At 40.9% G+C, this 18,204-nt stretch overlaps 1 protein-coding gene across 1 annotated transcript; it reads right to left on the bottom strand.

Moving 5' to 3' along the window:
• Positions 1-809: 809 nt before the first annotated feature.
• togaram1 (TOG array regulator of axonemal microtubules 1) lies at positions 810-18,016 on the bottom strand. The gene is made up of 23 exons (XM_026151274.1): positions 17,953-18,016; positions 16,232-17,414; positions 12,963-13,023; positions 10,312-10,440; positions 9,882-10,145; positions 9,487-9,764; positions 9,126-9,346; positions 8,405-8,505; positions 8,139-8,303; positions 7,963-8,031; positions 6,881-7,044; positions 6,273-6,435; positions 4,511-4,738; positions 4,021-4,144; positions 3,818-3,923; positions 3,303-3,538; positions 3,034-3,192; positions 2,493-2,619; positions 2,280-2,396; positions 1,983-2,166; positions 1,644-1,863; positions 1,470-1,556; positions 810-1,378 (listed from the first exon to the last, which is right to left on the bottom strand). The coding sequence occupies exons 2-20, from the start codon at positions 17,264-17,266 to the stop codon at positions 2,140-2,142; spliced, it is 3,774 nt and encodes a 1,257-aa protein (XP_026007059.1). The 5' UTR covers positions 17,267-17,414; positions 17,953-18,016; the 3' UTR covers positions 810-1,378; positions 1,470-1,556; positions 1,644-1,863; positions 1,983-2,139.
• Positions 18,017-18,204: the final 188 nt, after the last annotated feature.

Genomic DNA, 18,204 nt, shown 5'->3' with positions numbered 1-18,204 from the left:
GACTGGCACTATACTGAGACAATATCAGACCTGGGCTGTGACTATTTCTCAGGCAAATGAAGAGGTAAAATTTTTCCCTTCTCAGAGTTCGAGACCAACCTTCCTCTACAAGTCCACGTACACATAAATCAACAGTTTTGATCTGCCAGTAAATTTTGGTCATGCAAAAAGAGACATAGTACCAACTCAGCACATTATATATGACTTTTAAACCATTACACAAGAGATAAATTATAACTGTACCGTCATACAGCAAACATATAGAATAAGCTAATACTGTGCAAATACACATTTGAGCTGTACAAAAGTATTTTTGTACTATGCTTGTTAATCTCAGTTCAAAAATCTCCAACTACATAAAGATATTTTAAAAATATCACATCACATCTGATGAAACAGCAAAAATATACAACTTTCAGGTCCCTGTGTTCTTCCTCTTCTTTTTGTGCATTTTAATTTTACATTCTGCAATAGTGTCTCTGATTTGTCTACAGCAGCGGTCCCCAACCCCCGGGCCTCGGACCGGTACCGGTCCGTGAGTCGTTTGGTACCGGGCCGCGAGAGTTGAGGCTCAGGTGTGAAATGTTTGGTTTTCAGGGTTTTTATCGGTTTTCAGCGTTATTTTGTTATCGTTTTTATCGTTAACTCGGTTTTCCTGGGTCTTTTCACGTGTGTTATGAATAAATTCTCTTTTTTTCGGTACCGGTACTAGTTTTATTTTGTTGTATTTATCCGCGACACCTTAAAGGCCGGTCCGTGAAAATATTGTCAGGCATAAACCGGTCCGTGGTGCAAAACAGGTTGGAGACCGCTGGTCTACAGTACATGTAGAGTTTATGGAAAAACAAAAACAAAGCAACGACAATGAGCTACTTTCAAAGTGCAAAGAGAACAGGTTGGACATGTGAAAGACCTGATGCCATTATGTTACAGACATCCATGCTTCTGTACCAGACGGAATCTCACTGAGATAAGAATAAGAGCTCCAACTTCTTAAGGACTTTCTCTGTGTTTATATAAAAGTGCAGGCACTATAAGAAATGATAATGAAACATCTTCAAGTAAGATCAGTTTTAATGCTGTCCCTCTTTCGACATTTGGTTCTGTTTGGAGCCTGCTTTACCTTACGACAAGGTCCTCAGGATATCATTTAGACTTTTATGGACATTGGCAGGCTGGGAGGCGGCACACTTGCTCAGGCTTGGCCCCATCTGGGCATAAAGGGCTTGGCACAGGTTGGCGGTAGCACCCCTTACGCTGCCGCCCCGGCCATGAATGGTGCCGCTGTGGGTAGAGGTGCCCAAGAGGTGCCAGAGCAAGGGCAGCACTTTCTGCTTTACCATCTGGGGCTTACGAGGGTAGAGCTCTGTCACAAGATCTAAATATAGAAGATGAGAAGCAATACACTGCATTTAGATACATCAAAGCAGAAGCTGATTACAGTGCCGAAACTAGGACACCAGACATACCTGCAACCTTTTCGATAAGGTTCACCTTTGCCTTCCCGCTTAAAAACTGAGCCTTGGCGCAAAAAGGCTGAAGGAGAAGTATGTTGTCTGTAGCAGGCAAAAAAATGAAAGTCAAATTAAAGCAATTTTTTTAACCAAAACTTTCTCCTCTATTTTAATGCTCAAAGTAAGTACCTATATTTAAGATGAGTGCATTAATAGCTCCAATAGCAGCAGAGCAGATAGCATTGTTCTTTGAGTTGAGGTGATTGTCCACGATTGCTGGGACCAGGATGTTGACCACTTAGGACAGCTTGTCCTTTAACAAGTGGATGATTTTCTGTAAAGACTCCAGGGCATACAAGTTGACCTTGCTGTTGGACTCCTGCAGCCTGGCTCTGAAGGCATCAAACACCTAGAATTAGGGAGATCAGAAAGTGAAGGATAAACACTTTGTCATTATAATGAAAAGACCACAATGTACATAAAGACATACTAAATGGATTTGGAGAAAAAAATAAATACATTACTAACCGGGAATATACTGTTGATAACCATGTTTGGGTTGTTTTGGCAGTCAGCCACTAGCTGGTCGATGCCTTTGATCCTCTCTCTGAAGTCCTTTGAAGCCAGCAGATCCGAGATCTGCTTGATGTACTCAGTCTTGTCTGCAAAACTCTGTGTCTGAGATCTACAGCTGTAATGGCTGTGAGACTCCCTGTATATAAAATGCATCACAATTCACGTGTTTTCCATATGTATTACACATTTGTGAAAAATAAATTTGCCTTAATGGGCCACTCTGGAGCATTGGTTGATATCCACACCCACCTGTTGGTCTGGTTGAGTGGCTCTCTGTTGAGCGATGAGGCTCTGACTGTACCGCTTGCCCGGGAGGGAATGTCTGCCTCGGGCTGACTGAGTATCTTGAGGCATCTTGCCAAGACCCTAACCCCCCCCAACAATCTCAGAGTTAGATGCCTATATTTAACTTCCAGCCAAAATACCAATTTTCCTGTAAACATAAACAGAAAGAAACAGTACCTTTGTTTTTAGAGTGAAGACGGTGTCTCTGACAGTCTGCAGGTCTTTCGTAGGGATGTATTTCTCCAGGATCTTTTCAAATTCTGGGTGGGAAGACAGGGACAGCAGCATTCGACGGCCAAAGTACCTTTGAGGGGAGAAGGTGTAATATTATCTCATTTGTTAAAGTGGCACTTTGGGTTTGCAGTCCAAAAGCAACGGAAAAGCATTTCTAAACATATTTTAATGAAATGCAAGGTAATTACAGTACAGTGACACCAAAACAAATAGTGTCAACAATAACAAAATCAATTCCAGCAAAACCAAAAGTAGATTTGGATTGTACTATATCCTTTTGATGGTCTAAAGACTTTTAAAATGTCTCAAATTTGACATTTTCCTCCCACTGTTATCTGTTATTGCTGAATGCTTTTTATTGGCAATGCATAAAAATATAATCTCACCATTCAAGCAAATATGAATAAGTTGTAAAGAAGTTAAAACACAAAAATTAAATGAATTAATATGAAAGTTTTTTTTTTGTTTGTTTGTTTTTACATACCTAACTTCTTGTGAGGAGTCTTGTGCGAGTTTGACCACGGCAGGTAAAATTCTGTCAGTGAGATCTTTAGCCCAAGAAAGGAGACGTGCAGCACCAACCTTCTCAACCAAATTAGCCAGATGTTGAGCCATACATTTCCTCACCACTGCATTAAGGTGACTATCAGCAGAGGAGGAAATCAATTCAGCAATCAAAGCTTAAATTATGTAGTGATCCAAACAGAGAAGAAGCAAACAAACAACAAAGAGCTGTCCTGTGTGTAATCTAACCTGAGTCCTCCAGTAAGTAAAGCATTGATGCTTCGAGTAGGGGTGCAGTGCTGCACCATGCAATCCAGTGCTGCATCTACATCCTGCCTAATGAAGGCATTACTCTCCCCAGCCTTCTGTAGTAAAGCTTTAACTGTCCCCTCTAGCTCCTGGTCCATCGCTCGCTGAAGGTGTGTGTAGAGGTCACCCAGGGTACACACGGCAACCCTGGACACACCCGACCGCAGGTTCTTCACCTAAATAAGATTAACAATATTAGTGCTTAAGGTATAAGAAGAGTAAATGAGCACTGATTACATATTCAAGATATCTATTTGACCAAAAAAAAAAAAATCTACAATGGGAATTTAGCAAAATGCCAAGCAATTATAGCTGAGACTATATATAATTATGAAGCAAAACTATTAAGACACAGAGAAATTAAATAGAATTGCAAAACTGGAACAGCAGAGTCAAACACCGCCATGCATAGATTCCGAAAATTAAGTGGGATTGTTATTAAAAAATGATATTACCTCTTGAATGAGAGATAGGCAAACATCATGAAGCCGAGCCTGAAGTGTATCTGAGTGATAGTGTGCAAGAGAGCGCAGGAATGTCAGTCCTTCAATCTTCTTCTCCCTACATTCGAAAATAACAACGCACAAAGGGTAATAATTTTACTCTGTGGTCCACATTGAAAGAGATGCTTAAGGATGATGGATTGATTATTTCTCACCAGTCTTCAGAGTTCAGCAGATTGAAGCTTTGCACCAGCGCCAGCTCGGGTTTGGAAAACGGACACAGCTCTGCAGGATCTGAGAGATTTTTCCTGTGCCCCAAACTGCCAGGGGACAGCTCATCTAAATGGCCCATTAAACACCACACAACACACAGATTCAGTCTCATGTTACATCTCAATCAGGCTGAAAACAAGCGCTCTGTGTGTGTGTGTGTGTGTGTGTGTGTGTGTCGGTGCATTAACAGCAGGTTGTCAAAACAAAGTATTGAAGCACATTACCCAGAGCAAACATCTTATTCACCCATTCTCTGATGGTCCCAGAGGTTTAATTAATTAATGTTCCAACATTTTCTATAAACAAAGGCCTGTTATAGCAATGGTTTGTATCATTATAATGTTACTGAGTGTCGTTAAACAGGGACAATAACTTTCTGTGTGCAACAAAGATTATGCAGCATGTAGTAAAAGGTTTTTAAGATCAACTCACCTGAACTGTGGGACAGTGAAGGACGGGTTCTGCTCAGGCTAGGTGCCCTCCTAAGACGGGACACATTTTTAGGGTTGGGTGGAACTGTAGGGGGGCTGGGCTGGTGGGGTGGAGTGAAGCACTTAATTGGGCTTTGGGGTCCTTGGGGAGTGTCAGGACTGGTGACAAGAGACTCATCAGAGACAGGGTCTGCTTTAGATGTCACTGTGCTGCCGTTCATATGCAGATCTGCAACAGAGAAGAATAACGTTTGAATCACCAGACACAAAAATTTGAACTTTTTACACATGCAAAATATAACATAACAAATCTGTTAAAGTGACAGGCTTCTGTAATTCAGGCACACAGGAAACTTACCACCTACATTAGTGGTTGAAAGCAGCACTGCTGAGCAAAAGGCTTTTTTTCTTCTTTATTATTAAAAACATCTAAACTAGTTAAGCGTGTCCCTCGTGTGAGAGAACAAGTAGTACCCCTCGTACACTAGCTTTGAGAGAGCGCTCTCTTCTGGACTGAGAATAAAATGAATCCTGGGAAAACTTCTTAATGTCATTTAAAAAACAACAACAACAACAACAACAGCACTAGTGAGTTAAAAGTGCTACATGCATGTTATTGTTTTTAGTTCTTTTCCCAATTTGTGCATTAAAGTAATAATATCATTATTGTGATTCATACTGTGACAGGTCTATAGATAACTCACACTTTCAACAAAACACTTTGTTGTGCACATGCCTGGGCTTCTACATGCTATGAAATTTGTGTGTGTGCGCGCGCAAGCGTGTGTGGCCTCCACAATGATCCGTCATCATCCAATGTGAGAAAACAGAAGATGCTGGTTTAAATTAGAGCTAACTGTGAGTGGGCACTTGAAGACACTCATTTATCATCATCATAATTTTTCCCCACCAGGAGTTTTTGATGGAGAAACTCTGCTGTGTGTGGGCAGGAAACAATGAAGAGTGGAAGAGAGGCAAGTGAGACATTTTGCACTTGTAAAAACAGACTGCACGAGTCTGTACTGCAGGTCTAAGGTAAAACAGTACAGCTGGCAAACTTTATGAGTCAACGATGTTTTAGCTCTTTAACTGACATCCGTCCACTTTAATTATGTTGTTTTATGTCAATGTTTAAAGATCTCTTTATGTTGGTAATAAGAAATTCCCGGCATGCTCCACTGAGCTTTGTGTGGTTGAGCCACACATTTTGCATTACATTGGGTGGATACCTCCACCCTAACAGCTGCACATTAACCTTCTCTGCTCCCCTTGCCCTGTTGGGGATGCGCCATCAGTCATCTGAAATCCCACAGGGGGATGTGATGGGATGATCGGACTGTGGAGCAAATCAACATTAACACATGCTGTTTACTCCTTAGGCCATTGTGCAAAACAGTTATGTTGTTTTGTGAGTTCAGTATGCCCAAGGGTGCAGCGGACACAAAGCTGACGTGTATAGATTAATAAAGAAAAGTGCTATATGAGATAGTTATAAAATACTTAAAGCTATCTGCAAAGATGGATTTTTTTAACCATAACATTTATTTATTTTAAAGAAATTAAAGGTTAAAATTAAATCTATCTTCTGTCACAAAAATGCATCACATTTGTTAAATACAAAATAAAAGGCATTTATGATGAGGGATAAATGTTAAGCCAAAAAAAATAAAAAATAAAAAAAAGGTCTTATTGTGAGAAATGTGCTTTTTATTTTTTTTAAATAAAAAAGCAGAGATTTATAAGTTTCAAAAACTTTCTCTTGCCTTTAATGACTAATGCTCCATTTTCCTCTGTTGGTGAATCAGACAGCATCTTCCTGACACGGTAGCGAATCTGATCTGTTGAATACTGCCCTTGACTTATCGGGCCATCTTGTTGATCCAGCCTGTTCTTATCCCGGCCAAATCTTGCATTTTTTATCCTCTCCTGCGCAACCAGAAAACAAAACAAAAGCACACACAGGGTCAGATTCTGCTAACCGGAAGCTTGAGATTATGAACTACGGAGCTGTGTCAATACCAAGTTTTCACTACATATGGTTGATTCTGATATTATCATTTTTTTTTTTTTTTTATATACACAATATAGATATATAGTTTTTGTTTAATTTGAAATTAACATTTTAACTTAAAATGTGTTTTGTCTCTCTTCTGACAATTAATTAGGGGTGTATTAAGCAGAGAGTCAAAACACACACGCACAAAAAACATTGACATTATCAGAATAAGAATACTTTATTAATCCCAAAGTAAATGATGCCATATGTTATATCGTATATTCAACATAAACATGGCATCAGTATTTACTATTTAAACATCACAGTAATATATAGCAACACTCTTCATCCACCGCTGAACAGAGTGTGACTAACCTTAACCTCTTCTGGACGTGGGATGATATCACTGTCTTGGTGACTGCCAGACACAGCGTTGCTGTGGATGCCCACTGAGGGATCAGTGGGGGGTTTGAACGATAAGTGCTCAAGTGGCAGGAGAACTCCTGGATGGCTGGAGGACACTGCAGTGCCAAGCATGCCTAATAAGCATGAGGGAATAAGATGACTAATCTTTTAGCGGTTTAACTGTGATCATGCAGGAACAAGCAAATTTATATTTATAAGCTTTATTTAAAAATACATCCAGAAAGCAGCTGTAATTTATAGCTAGTTGAAAATGTGTAGTTTAAAAAAAAACGGATGGGAGAAATAAAAGATATGTTGTTGAGTCCTTTATTTAAAAAACAAAAAAAAAACAAAAAAACAAGAGCAGCACTGAGCTACATCAGCTTAGTAACACAGCAAAAGCCTGGACAATCAAATGATAACTTGTATCCTTTACAGATCTGAAACTTACCTCTGCCAAGTCAAAGGAGCTTGCAAAGAAAAGCGTCTGGACTTCTTTAAGTTGCTTGAAGACGTTTCACCTCTCATCCGAGAAGCTTCTTCAGTTCTAATGTCAAATGGTGGAGAGTCCCAGATATAACCTAGTGGGAGTTTCCCCCCACAGAGGGACAAAAGGACCCCCTGATGATCCTCTAATCGCCTGAGCCAAGGTGTAAAACTGGGTGTGGGTCCCAATCAGCCAGAGTTTCGGGTGAGTTCATTGTGAAACCTGGCCCCACCTTATCATGCGAATTCCTGAGATCAGATGGCCCAGGATGTGAGTGGGCGTTAAACTCACCCGATACTCTGGCTGATTGGGGCCCACACCCAGTTTTACACCTTGGCTCAGGCGATTAGAGGATCATCAGGGGTCCTTTTGTCCCTCTGTGGGGGGAAACTCCCACTAGGTTTATATCTGGGACTCTCCACCATTTGACCTTAGAACTGAAGAAGCTTCTCGGATGAGAGGTGAAACGTCTTCAAGCAACTTAAAGAAGTCCAGACGCCTTTTTTTGCAAGCTCCTTTGACTACGATGACCTGGATGACTGAGAACCTTCACAGACATACTTACCTCTGCCAACTACTCCTTCAGACATGTCCGTGCCTGGTGATTTCCTACTGCTGCTGTGACTATGGGATCCTGAACATCAAAAGAGATAAATAATGAGATTTAATTATTTAAGCACACAAAATGCTATTAGAAGGTATATCCAATATAGCACTCTGTTCTCATCGATGCTAGCTGACCTTTGGGATGCTTCTGAGCTTTTAAAGATTCATGAAAAGCTGGTCCGACCAATGGAGGGGATGGTACCGTTTTCTCTTCGTCAGTTTTGATTATGCCATTGGAGTACGTAACTCTCTGCCCAACCACACCCACCTCAGATGAGAATTCATCTCCCTGGGACAACACTTGGGAAAAAACAGAAAACAAAAATGTAAATAAATAAAATAAAATAAAAAAGACACACGGCAATGCAACAACTGGGAAAAACCTTTCTCTCCTTTTCTACCTTGAAGGCTGCTGAAGTCCGAGGACACAGAAGACCTCGGTTTTGCAGAAGGCACTCTTGCAATGTGAGGTTTCATTCCTGCAGAGGCAGAGTTTCCAGGGCTGGTGACAGTTGTGACAAGTGAGAAGTGATCATGAGAAACTGCCTACCATTCAACACATCATCAGAGAACACCTAAAGACTACAAAGTCAGAGCTTCTTAAAACTGTCAACATGATTAAACACAACAGGCAACATATCCCATATCCCAACATAAGGTCATCTTTATTAATAAACAAACACCTTCCTGTTACATTTAATATAAAAGATCACTTAATAAGCACATCTTACCGGTTACTTTTTTGTCTCTGGATTTCACTCTATAACTAATGGCTTTTTTGTTGTATTTGCTCTATTTTCCGTTGTAAATTTTAAAAATGAAGTAAAATACATTTTTTAAATTAATTCTGCTCCCTTGTTGGTATTTTGATTATAGTAGAAGGGTTCACCAAGAATAAGTATGTGGCTAACAGTTAAAACCGATGCTTCAAATATACTTCCCACTTTATACCCCTGTCCCACTGTCTTTTTTTTTTAAATTATGTATGTATTTGCAGTATATGGAGGTGACTTTTATCTTGTGTATTAACATAATTTCAGACCAACACAGTCAAACTACATGAAAATGTGAGGCAACATCATAAGCAATACATGCCAAATGCAGAAAATCTGGATATTTTACCTTTTCATGCCATTAAAGCTGGAGTTTGCAACTGAGCTCAGACTAGAAAGTCCACTTTCACTAGTCGAGCTGGTAAGCACTGGAGAAGTGTTTGACAGCGAGTCTAGACCCAAGTCCACCTTCACAGCTGAGTCAGGACTGTCTGGATCTGGACTACTAAGGCTCGCTTTGGCCCGCTTCTTGGCAGCGCTGTTGCGTAGTGAGCGCAGGGAGTTGAGCATCTGTGGACAAGTTACAAAGCTAATAGGAACTCATAGAGGCTTGATTTTTCATTTTACTTCAACTGCCTGTTCATGCAGGGCCCTTCTTGATGGCTGATTATAAACAACATCCAGTATATAAAATAGAGAATTGTGCTGACCTCCTGCATGTCCAGAGGATCATCTTCTTGAAGATCATCCACACCACTGAGGCCACCAGGGTCCACATTAAGGGTCTTTTCTAACTGCTGATTCAGAGGGCTTCCTGAGGCATTGGATCTCTGGCCATTAATGGAATGGATGTGCTCTGTTGGAGGGATTACTGGTGAGACGGAGAAGGTACCTCTGGGACTGCTCAGTGCCCGTCTGAATGATGACGTGGAAGAATTCATGAGGGAGGCACAAAGAGGTCTGGGAGAGCGTCTGCTAGAGAAGTCATCTGGGACAGGATAGTAACCCGAAAACCCCCCCACAAAGGTAAAAAATAAATAAAAAAATTTTCAGCATCACAAACAAACACATATGAAATGAAGTCTCTTTTTTCCAACTAGATTACCTTTTGCAGCACTCGCTGTCTCTCTCCAGGGGCTGGTTTCTCGCTGTTGGGGGCTGTTGTCCTTCTTGTTAGGCCAGGTGTTGGACATAGAGAGGGAGGAGTCTGCATGACGGCGGGATGGGGTTGGGGTAAGCATGCCCCCTGGGAGCGTAGCCAGTGGGTATGAGGGAAGAAGAAAGGAGCTGGATGTAGTAGGGTTTGAGGGGAGGGAAAATGTTCGCTCAACGCTGGGGTTCCTTGAGAGCAGACGTCCTTTGGGTGCCACTGTCAGACATTACATTCACTCATCAGACCCATGAAAAACTGTATAAGGAAACTAAATGGTTAATGCCACTTTAAGTGTACTTTCAAGATTTTACTCAAATTTTATTCAAAATAAATCAATAAAAAGAACTTTAAATGTAAAAATATTTTTGAAATAACTCCATACCAACATCTGGGTCAGAGAAGTTTGTGGTTTTAAAGATATCAGGTTCTAAGTTGAGGCTTCCACTTCTCCTGAGATGCGCAGGAGACTCCCTCCTTCGGGAGGCCTGGGGTTTTCGGGGCTCCGTTGAACCTAGACACAAAGTATATTTCCACATTTTCACTAAAAACAGAAACGCTAAAAAGTAGTTACTAAAATGACAGCAATAAAAAACCCTAATAATGCCTATTATGAAAAGGTTTATCAACAAAGTCCTATAAAGTTTTTTTTAAAATTTGAGAATTCGATCCTTTAGCTAAGATGTTTTAGTTTCTGAACAGCTCAGAAAACAAACAAACATGAAAAGCAAGTTAAAAAAAGGGAATGGAAAAAAAAAATCACTGATAAATGTGTTTTCCATTCAGCTGGTAAACTCTGGACTGGAGAGTTGCGGCTTGATTCCACTCTCACCTGTGAGCAAAGGTAAGCCGCACCAGCTGCCATAGAAACTGCACATTTACACAGTGACGTTACGCAAGAGTGGGAAGTTTTAGCTAAACACACTATTGACTTGTATTGGGTGTTAAAGAGGTCACTACATTTCAATATTTCAGGCACATGTCCAAACTTGTTACCTTTTTTTAGGATTACCACTAGCATGTCCCTACCTTACAAAAACATGGTGCAGCAGTATTGGAAATGAGTCTAATCTCTTTAATCAACAATAAAGCAAGCCACAATAACTTTGATGCTGCTATTTTTACTGCCCGCGTCCATCCTGAAAATTATCATGCTACCTTTAACCCGCTGAAGTAAGTTTGATACGTTCCAACCAAGCTTCAGCTCAAAATACAGCACAGGTCCTTCATTCTCTTTCAGTGTCAGTAACTGCTTTTAAACTAAATGAACAGCTGCTGTCGATGCCCCTTTCTGTGGGACTGCTGTACCAACCAATAGCCGTACTAACCAACAGTGAATTAGCATGACATTTTGTTCCAGTCTCTGTTGGGATCTGGCAGAAGTGTTGGTCATGTCGACACGCTTTCATTTTATACAGGGAGTGCAGAATTATTAGGCAAATGAGTATTTTGTCCACATCATCCTCTTCATGCATGTTGTCTTACTCCAAGCTGTATAGGCTGGAAAGCCTACTACCAATTAAGCATATTCGGTGATGTGCATCTCTGTAATGAGAAGGGGTGTGGTCTAATGACATCAACACCCTATATCAGGTGTGCATAATTATTAGGCAACGTCCTTTCCTTTGGCAAAATGGGTCAAAAGAAGGACTTGACAGGCTCAGAAAAGTCAAAAATAGTGAGATATCTTTCAGAGGGATGCAGCAGTCTCAACATTGCAAAGCTTCTGAAGCGTGATCATCGAACAATCGAGCGTTTCATTCAAAATAGTCAACAGGGTCGCAAGAAGCGTGTGGAAAAACCAAGGCGCCAAATAACTGCCCATGAACTGAGAAAAGTCAAGCGTGCAGCTGCCAAGATGCCACTTGCCACCAGTTTGGCCATATTTCAGAGCTGCAACATCACTGGAGTGCCCAAAAGCACAAGGTGTGCAATACTCAGAGACATGGCCAAGGTAAGAAAGGCTGAAAGACGACCACCACTGAACAAGACACACAAGCTGAAACGTCAAGACTGGGCCAAGAAATATCTCAAGACTGGTTTTTCTAAGGTTTTATGGACTGATGAAATGAGAGTGAGTCTTGATGGGCCAGATGGATGGGCCCGTGGCTGGATTGGTAAAGGGCAGAGAGCTCCAGTCCCACTCAGACGCCAGCAAGGTGGAGGTGGAGTACTGGTTTGGGCTGGTATCATCAAAGATGAGCTTGTGGGGCCTTTTCGGGTTGAGGATGGAGTCAAGCTCAACTCCCAGTCCTACTGCCAGTTTCTGGAAGACACCTTCTTCAAGCAGTGGTACAGGAAGAAGTCTGCATCCTTCAAGAAAAACACGATTTTCATGCAGGACAATGCTCCATCACACGCGTCCAAGTACTCCACAGCGTGGCTGGCAAGAAAGGGTATAAAAGAAGAAAAACTAATGACATGGCCTCCTTGTTCACCTGATCTGAACCCCATTGAGAACCTGTGGTCCATCATCAAATGTGAGATTTACAAGGAGGGAAAACAGTACACCTCTCTGAACAGTGTCTGGGAGGCTGTGGTTGCTGCTGCACGCAATGTTGATGGTGAACAGATCAAAACACTGACAGAATCCATGGATGGCAGGCTTTTGAGTGTCCTTGCAAAGAAAGGTGGCTATATTGGTCGCTGATTTGTTTTTGTTTTGTTTTTGAATGTCAGAAACGTATATTTGTGAATGTGGAGATGTTATATTGGTTTCACTGGTAAAAATAAATAATTGAAATGGGTATATATTTGTTTTTTGTTAAGTTGCCTAATAATTATGCACAGTAATAGTCACCTGCACACACAGATATCCCCCTAAAATAGCTAAAACTAAAAACAAACTAAAAACTACTTCCAAAAACATTCAGCTTTGATATTAATGAGTTTTTTGGGTTCATTGAGAACATGGTTGTTGTTCAATAATAACATTATTCCTCAAAAATACAACTTGCCTAATAATTCTGCACTCCCTGTATAATCTGACTGGTATGCAGTCAGATTATATAAAGAGAAGAAAGTTTTGGTACTTACTAAAACTGGGTATGTAGGTTTCTGGCTTCCTGGACAAAGAAAGAGTGTCCCCATTTGACCCCTGTGAAAGAATGTACAATTATTTCTTTAAATGGTAAACATTAAGTATAAAAGGTAAAACAAGTGTCATAAAAACAAGTGCTGCTGTCTGATAATCATCTCTGGGGTTTCAACAGGGAAGCATTCACAGTTCAGCACATCTTTTTTCAGCCACAGTTGACAGTTCTAGCAATTCTAGGCCAATTATGAGACTCGCACATACTCTGCCACTTCACATTGTGCTTTTCCTTGTGTGAAATTGAAAAATAACTCCATCAAAAACACAGACACACACTAGATCACTAAATGCTTTCCTCCTGCAGAGAAGAGCATTTAGTGATGTCCATAGGTTCCAAGCTTTGAGCAGACACTGACATGCTAAACCTTTTATAACTATAGTCTGTCCAGTTATTTCTGATCCTGCTAAAATGACTGTGGAAAAAAATGTTTGTAATTCCTAAAGGATGAAGTCTACACTGCCAACTTGATTGCTTCATTTCAAATACACTGTGGTGGGTTGGAGAGGGAAAAAAATTACAAAAATGATGAACCTTGTCCAAAGGCTAACTATAACGGGGACCTCAATGTAATGTCATTCACTCAACAAAGGGACGCAGGAGATATTTAGTCAGCTGGAAACATCCTGCTTACGGTCTTTCTGCTACTCTAAAGTTTAATTTGGTGTATGATGTCCACTGTTCACATTTAAGTTTTAAGGTCACAACGCAACCTTAGAAAGATGAATAAAGACTGCTTTGTTTTTTGTGTGTTTTTTTTGTATTTCAACCACTCAGATAAAACAGTGAGGCTGAAATTAGTTCCGCTGCCTATAATCTGATCAGCACTCATAGCAGAGCACTTGGCATGATTGCAATCAACAGTGGAGCAGGCAATAGGCCATGTTTTGCAAGCATAACTCTGTGTTATTACCAATTATGTTTCACGATCACTTCAGTAACTGCGCTATCTGGTAATGGGGTTGCTGGGAAACAGACACTGCTGTAAACGCAAGGTTTCTCGAATACAGGCTCTGAGCTGGATATTAGTTCCCAGAACAAAACACAGTCAATTGATAACTAATTTTAGAAAAAGCCAGGGGATTATTAAAATAAAGCTGGTAATGGCTTAATAAGTTCTTGTAGTTTGTTAGGTTACAAATGACATGTTCTCCTTTCCTTCCTTCAAACAGGTTGAGAGCTACTGTTGCAAGACTTGTACTTGAAACTGGGCGCTCATCCTTGCAGCAATGGTGTCACTATACAGGAAAAATGAGTCATCTACTGTATTTCCTACAGGAATAGTACCAGTGAGAGTCTATCCATTTATCCGTGGTTATAAAGAACTAAGAGTAGGGCTGGGTATCGTCACTGATTTCTAGAATCGATTCAATTCCGATTCACAAGGTCCCAAATCGATTCGATCCACGATTCGATTTAATTCGATTCGATTCGATTTAAATCTGGGAAATTTTGACAGTCAGAAGTATAATTCAGATCAGAACATTTACATATTTTTGTATCTATAAAAAGGAAGCTGACACTCGCAAGACTTTATCCAAGGTGTGAGCATCACAGCAGAGGCCTTTGTGTCAAAGTAGCTGAGGATAAAACACAGAAAAACATGAAGGTTTTCCTGGCCTGGGATTTTATAAAAATATTCTGCAGTACATCAAAAACGAAAGAAAACCATTAATTAATGAACATTACCTCTGACGTTACAGCGGTTTTATTAGACACACGGCTAAGCATTTTGCATTTTGAATAATATTAAAAAGTTTAAATTTGTTCAGTATTGAACAGCAGAAATGAGGTTTTATTTTCGGAAGAATGTAAAAGGGAAAAAAACAGCGGCCGACAGCGCTGTAAACAACAGTAGACTTGTGCGTAACAAGCAAGCGAATAATGAAGAAAGCGAAACTGTTCGAGAGAGGGGCGGGGGGGGGGGGGGGGGGGAGGGAGAGAGCTGCGCATCGCAATGGAAGCAAAACAGTAAAAGAGTGAATTCATGACGATGTTTATGTGAAGCGTTTGGATCTTCTTTTGCTGCTGGTTCGGTCAATATTGTTTGGAGAGAGATCAAACTAACAGCTTTAGAATCAGCGCATAAAGGGCGTGAACACAAAGCGCCGACCCGGATCAGCGAGCTGTCGGCTTTCAGCCCCGACTGTGAGAAAGGCGACATCTAACTGATTCTGATCCGCGGGTCGCGCTGTGTGTTTAAGTCTATGTGCAGAATCCCTGTACCTGCTCTCATTTACTGTTTGGTGGTTCTTGAAATTTTGTGAGATGTCACCAGAGATTCTGGCATTTCGGACAAAATAAATTTATATTAAAAAATCGATTCAGGATTTTAATGAATCGATTTTACGTTATCCAAGCCAGAATCGATTTTAATCGATGAATCGATTATAAAAACCCACCCCTAACTAAGAGCCAAATTAATTCACCGATCTTAGTCTATTTTCATACTCCAAGTCTTGGAAAACATTATTTTCTTCAAAGAGCAAAAAAACAAAAAAAAGGGGGGGGGGGGGTGTTAAGGCAGTTCTAAAAGAAGACGTGTGCAAGGATGTATTAAAAAAAACTTACAAAATGACACACAGAAGCAAAACCCTTTCTGCTGCTGCTCTTTATCACATACTGCATCATGAGAGCTATATCTATATTTAGGCTTTGTCCTCAAAACTGTCTCTGAAGAAAAAGCCACCTCTAAAATGTCTTATAAATCTTTGGAAGGCTGCCTCTAGTTATCACTCATCTCACTAAAAAAATACTGGTTTCTGATAATGCAAACATTTATGTTATCTGCAAGCTAAGCATGAGTAAAATAAGACAGACAACAAGGACAAAAATAACCACTCCTTTCATGTAGTGACTGCAGTTACTGGCTCATTGGGGGAGAAATCAACATGAACTGCTTTGATACTCAGTAGTTTAATGGAAAATATTAAAAATATTCCTTTGTTTAGGCAGTCAACAGATGAGCAATCATGCCCTAATGTGCAAAACTGAAATTTGCTTCATTAATATGAGTCAAAATCATCTGTTATTGGGGAAAATTAACTGGCGATAAACCAGATAATTCCTCTAAACTATGTCTTATTTTGACATGGTGAGAGAGAAAAAGCAAACAGGTATTTAAAAACAGATGCTAAATCATTGCAAGTTATCCAAATGGCATAATTATCATAAAAGATTATTGAGATTATCCCCAGTGTTGATGAGCTCCACCTGTTCAGTGCACTTTCCGTTGGGTGTACTGCATTGCTGTTGGTCATTCTCAGTGGACGAGAAGCTCGACATCTCCCAGGGTAGTTTGTTCTTTCCTTTGCCCGCGCTGACAATCCTCCTTTGAAGTGGAAGGTCATCGGTGAGGGAGCCTAAGCTGCCATAGCCATATAATCTGTCACAGTCTGGTTCTGTTCTGTGGCTCCTGGCACTACTTATCCGCCCTCCATTCAACACCCAGTCTAAATCAGCTCCAGAACCATACTGTGGTGAGCACCGCTGGCCCGATTTGGGCACCACCAAGCCGTACTCCACTATACCTTCCGAGGAGAGTTTTGGAAGTATGTGCCTTGCTCGTCTTGCCTGTACAGCTGCCATCAGACCTTCTGCATCCTCATTCAGTTCAACCATGTCAACAGCTTCCATGAGAGACGGCTTTCTCCGTGCATCAAGGCAATGGTCAAAAACAGCAAACAGCTCGAGGGCGGCATGTCGGACCCTCCTTTTGCTGTCTGCCAGGTATGGCGCAACCTCAAAGCAAAGCTTGGGGATGCTGAAATCTTTCCTAGGATGAGTGAGCATAGCTGCCATAATGATGTTAAGGACATCTTCCCGAACCCTGGAATTCTTGTGTTTCAAGTGGCCAATTACAAGATCCAATACTTGCTGGGGTGGAATAGTTTTCATCAGCTGTCGAAACACATTCAGGTATTCATTCCTGGTGACAGTGCGAGTATCCCCTAAAGCCTTTAGGGCGACTAAGACTATATGTTTGAAATATTTGTCTACAGCTGTATCTAGCTTCCGAATTAACAAGTTTAAAACTTGCAAGGTGCCAGAAAACACCTTAAAATTACTATCGTCGAGAAGTCGCGGGAGAAAATTTATAAACGCCTCAATGCCAGCAGAAGGGACTGACTTAATGTCCACTTCTGAGAGGATGTGTTTGAGCTCCTCCACCCCATTTGTGCGATTCTGGTAATTCTTCACATCCAGAAGCTGCTCCTGTAGCTCCTGGGTGATCAATCCAGGTATCATTATTGGTACTCTTTTGGTGGATTTGGTCAAATTTTAGAATCCAAGGAAGCAAACACAATCCTGCAAGGACAGTAATGCTCCTCCTCTTTACTTGGTGCTTTCATCCTGAGTGGTTGATGATGGAAAAACTACAGTCCCGTTTGTCAAGCTGTGAATGCAAAATATAGAGAATATAGAGAATTAACAGTCAAGAAAGGGCTTAGCGGTTCCTGTAACACCGCATTAAAATATTTAGCAAGGCAGAGCAACATAACGGTGTATGTTTTTAGCGAGAGTCTCCTAGTGCTCCAGATCGATCACCATGATACGGTAGATAAGGGCGAAGGAACACAACCACTTGTGGCTCTTGGAAACGTAGTTACCACAAAAATGGTTACGACAACCTTTACGTTTGTATGTTACATTATTTCTGCTTTTTTAAATAACTAGTTAGGCTTTGGAAGTGTGTCGATTGGAGCTTTAGCCTGTTATTTGCTACAAAGTAATGCCTTCAATTGACTTACAATTAAACGTTGATCACACGTTACCGCTAAGCAGCCTAATTAGCGAAGCTACAGAGAATCTTAGCTTACTACAACACCACTGAAATGGTGCTAAGCTAACTCGCTGCTCCGCTATTTTTTTCCGCCGTTGTATGCTCTGTGTGGCTGGGCTAGCAAAGTTAGAAAAACAGCAAGAAAACAGACCTTGCATTTTCTCCCGGTCCTCTTCGGCAACGCTGAGCGACCCTATGTGATATTTCGTCGTCCAAATTTCCATGACATACTGCGGACGCTACAGTTCTCTAAGTGCAGACATTTCCCTGGCTGTTTTAGCTGACGTCTGGAGTGTTGAATGTTTGGAAGCTACAGAGGTATTCACCTCGAGAAGAGCCCCCCTCCCACCCCGTTACTTCACACACCGAAGCTGCAAAATGGCGAATACATGTCGCAAACTAA

Source organism: Astatotilapia calliptera, chromosome 19 (assembly GCF_900246225.1).
Source record: "Astatotilapia calliptera chromosome 19, fAstCal1.2, whole genome shotgun sequence".
Taxonomy (NCBI): Eukaryota; Metazoa; Chordata; class Actinopteri; order Cichliformes; family Cichlidae; genus Astatotilapia; species Astatotilapia calliptera.
The sequence above is the reverse complement of the archived record's forward strand: the minus strand, read 5'-3'. Positions and strand labels throughout refer to the sequence as shown.

What these genes read in the sequence shown, in the direction of transcription:
- togaram1 (XM_026151274.1), bottom strand. Translation starts at nt 17,266, where the DNA reads ATGATACCTGGATTGATCACCCAGGAGCTACAGGAGCAGCTTCTGGAT. An exon ending in TGAAGGAGTAGTTGGCAGAG is followed by an intron (nt 7,045 to 7,962) that starts GTAAGTATGTCT and finishes CATGCTTATTAG; the next exon opens with GCATGCTTGGCACTGCAGTG. An exon ending in TTCACTGTCCCACAGTTCAG is followed by an intron (nt 4,145 to 4,510) that starts GTGAGTTGATCT and finishes TGGGCCATTTAG; the next exon opens with ATGAGCTGTCCCCTGGCAGT.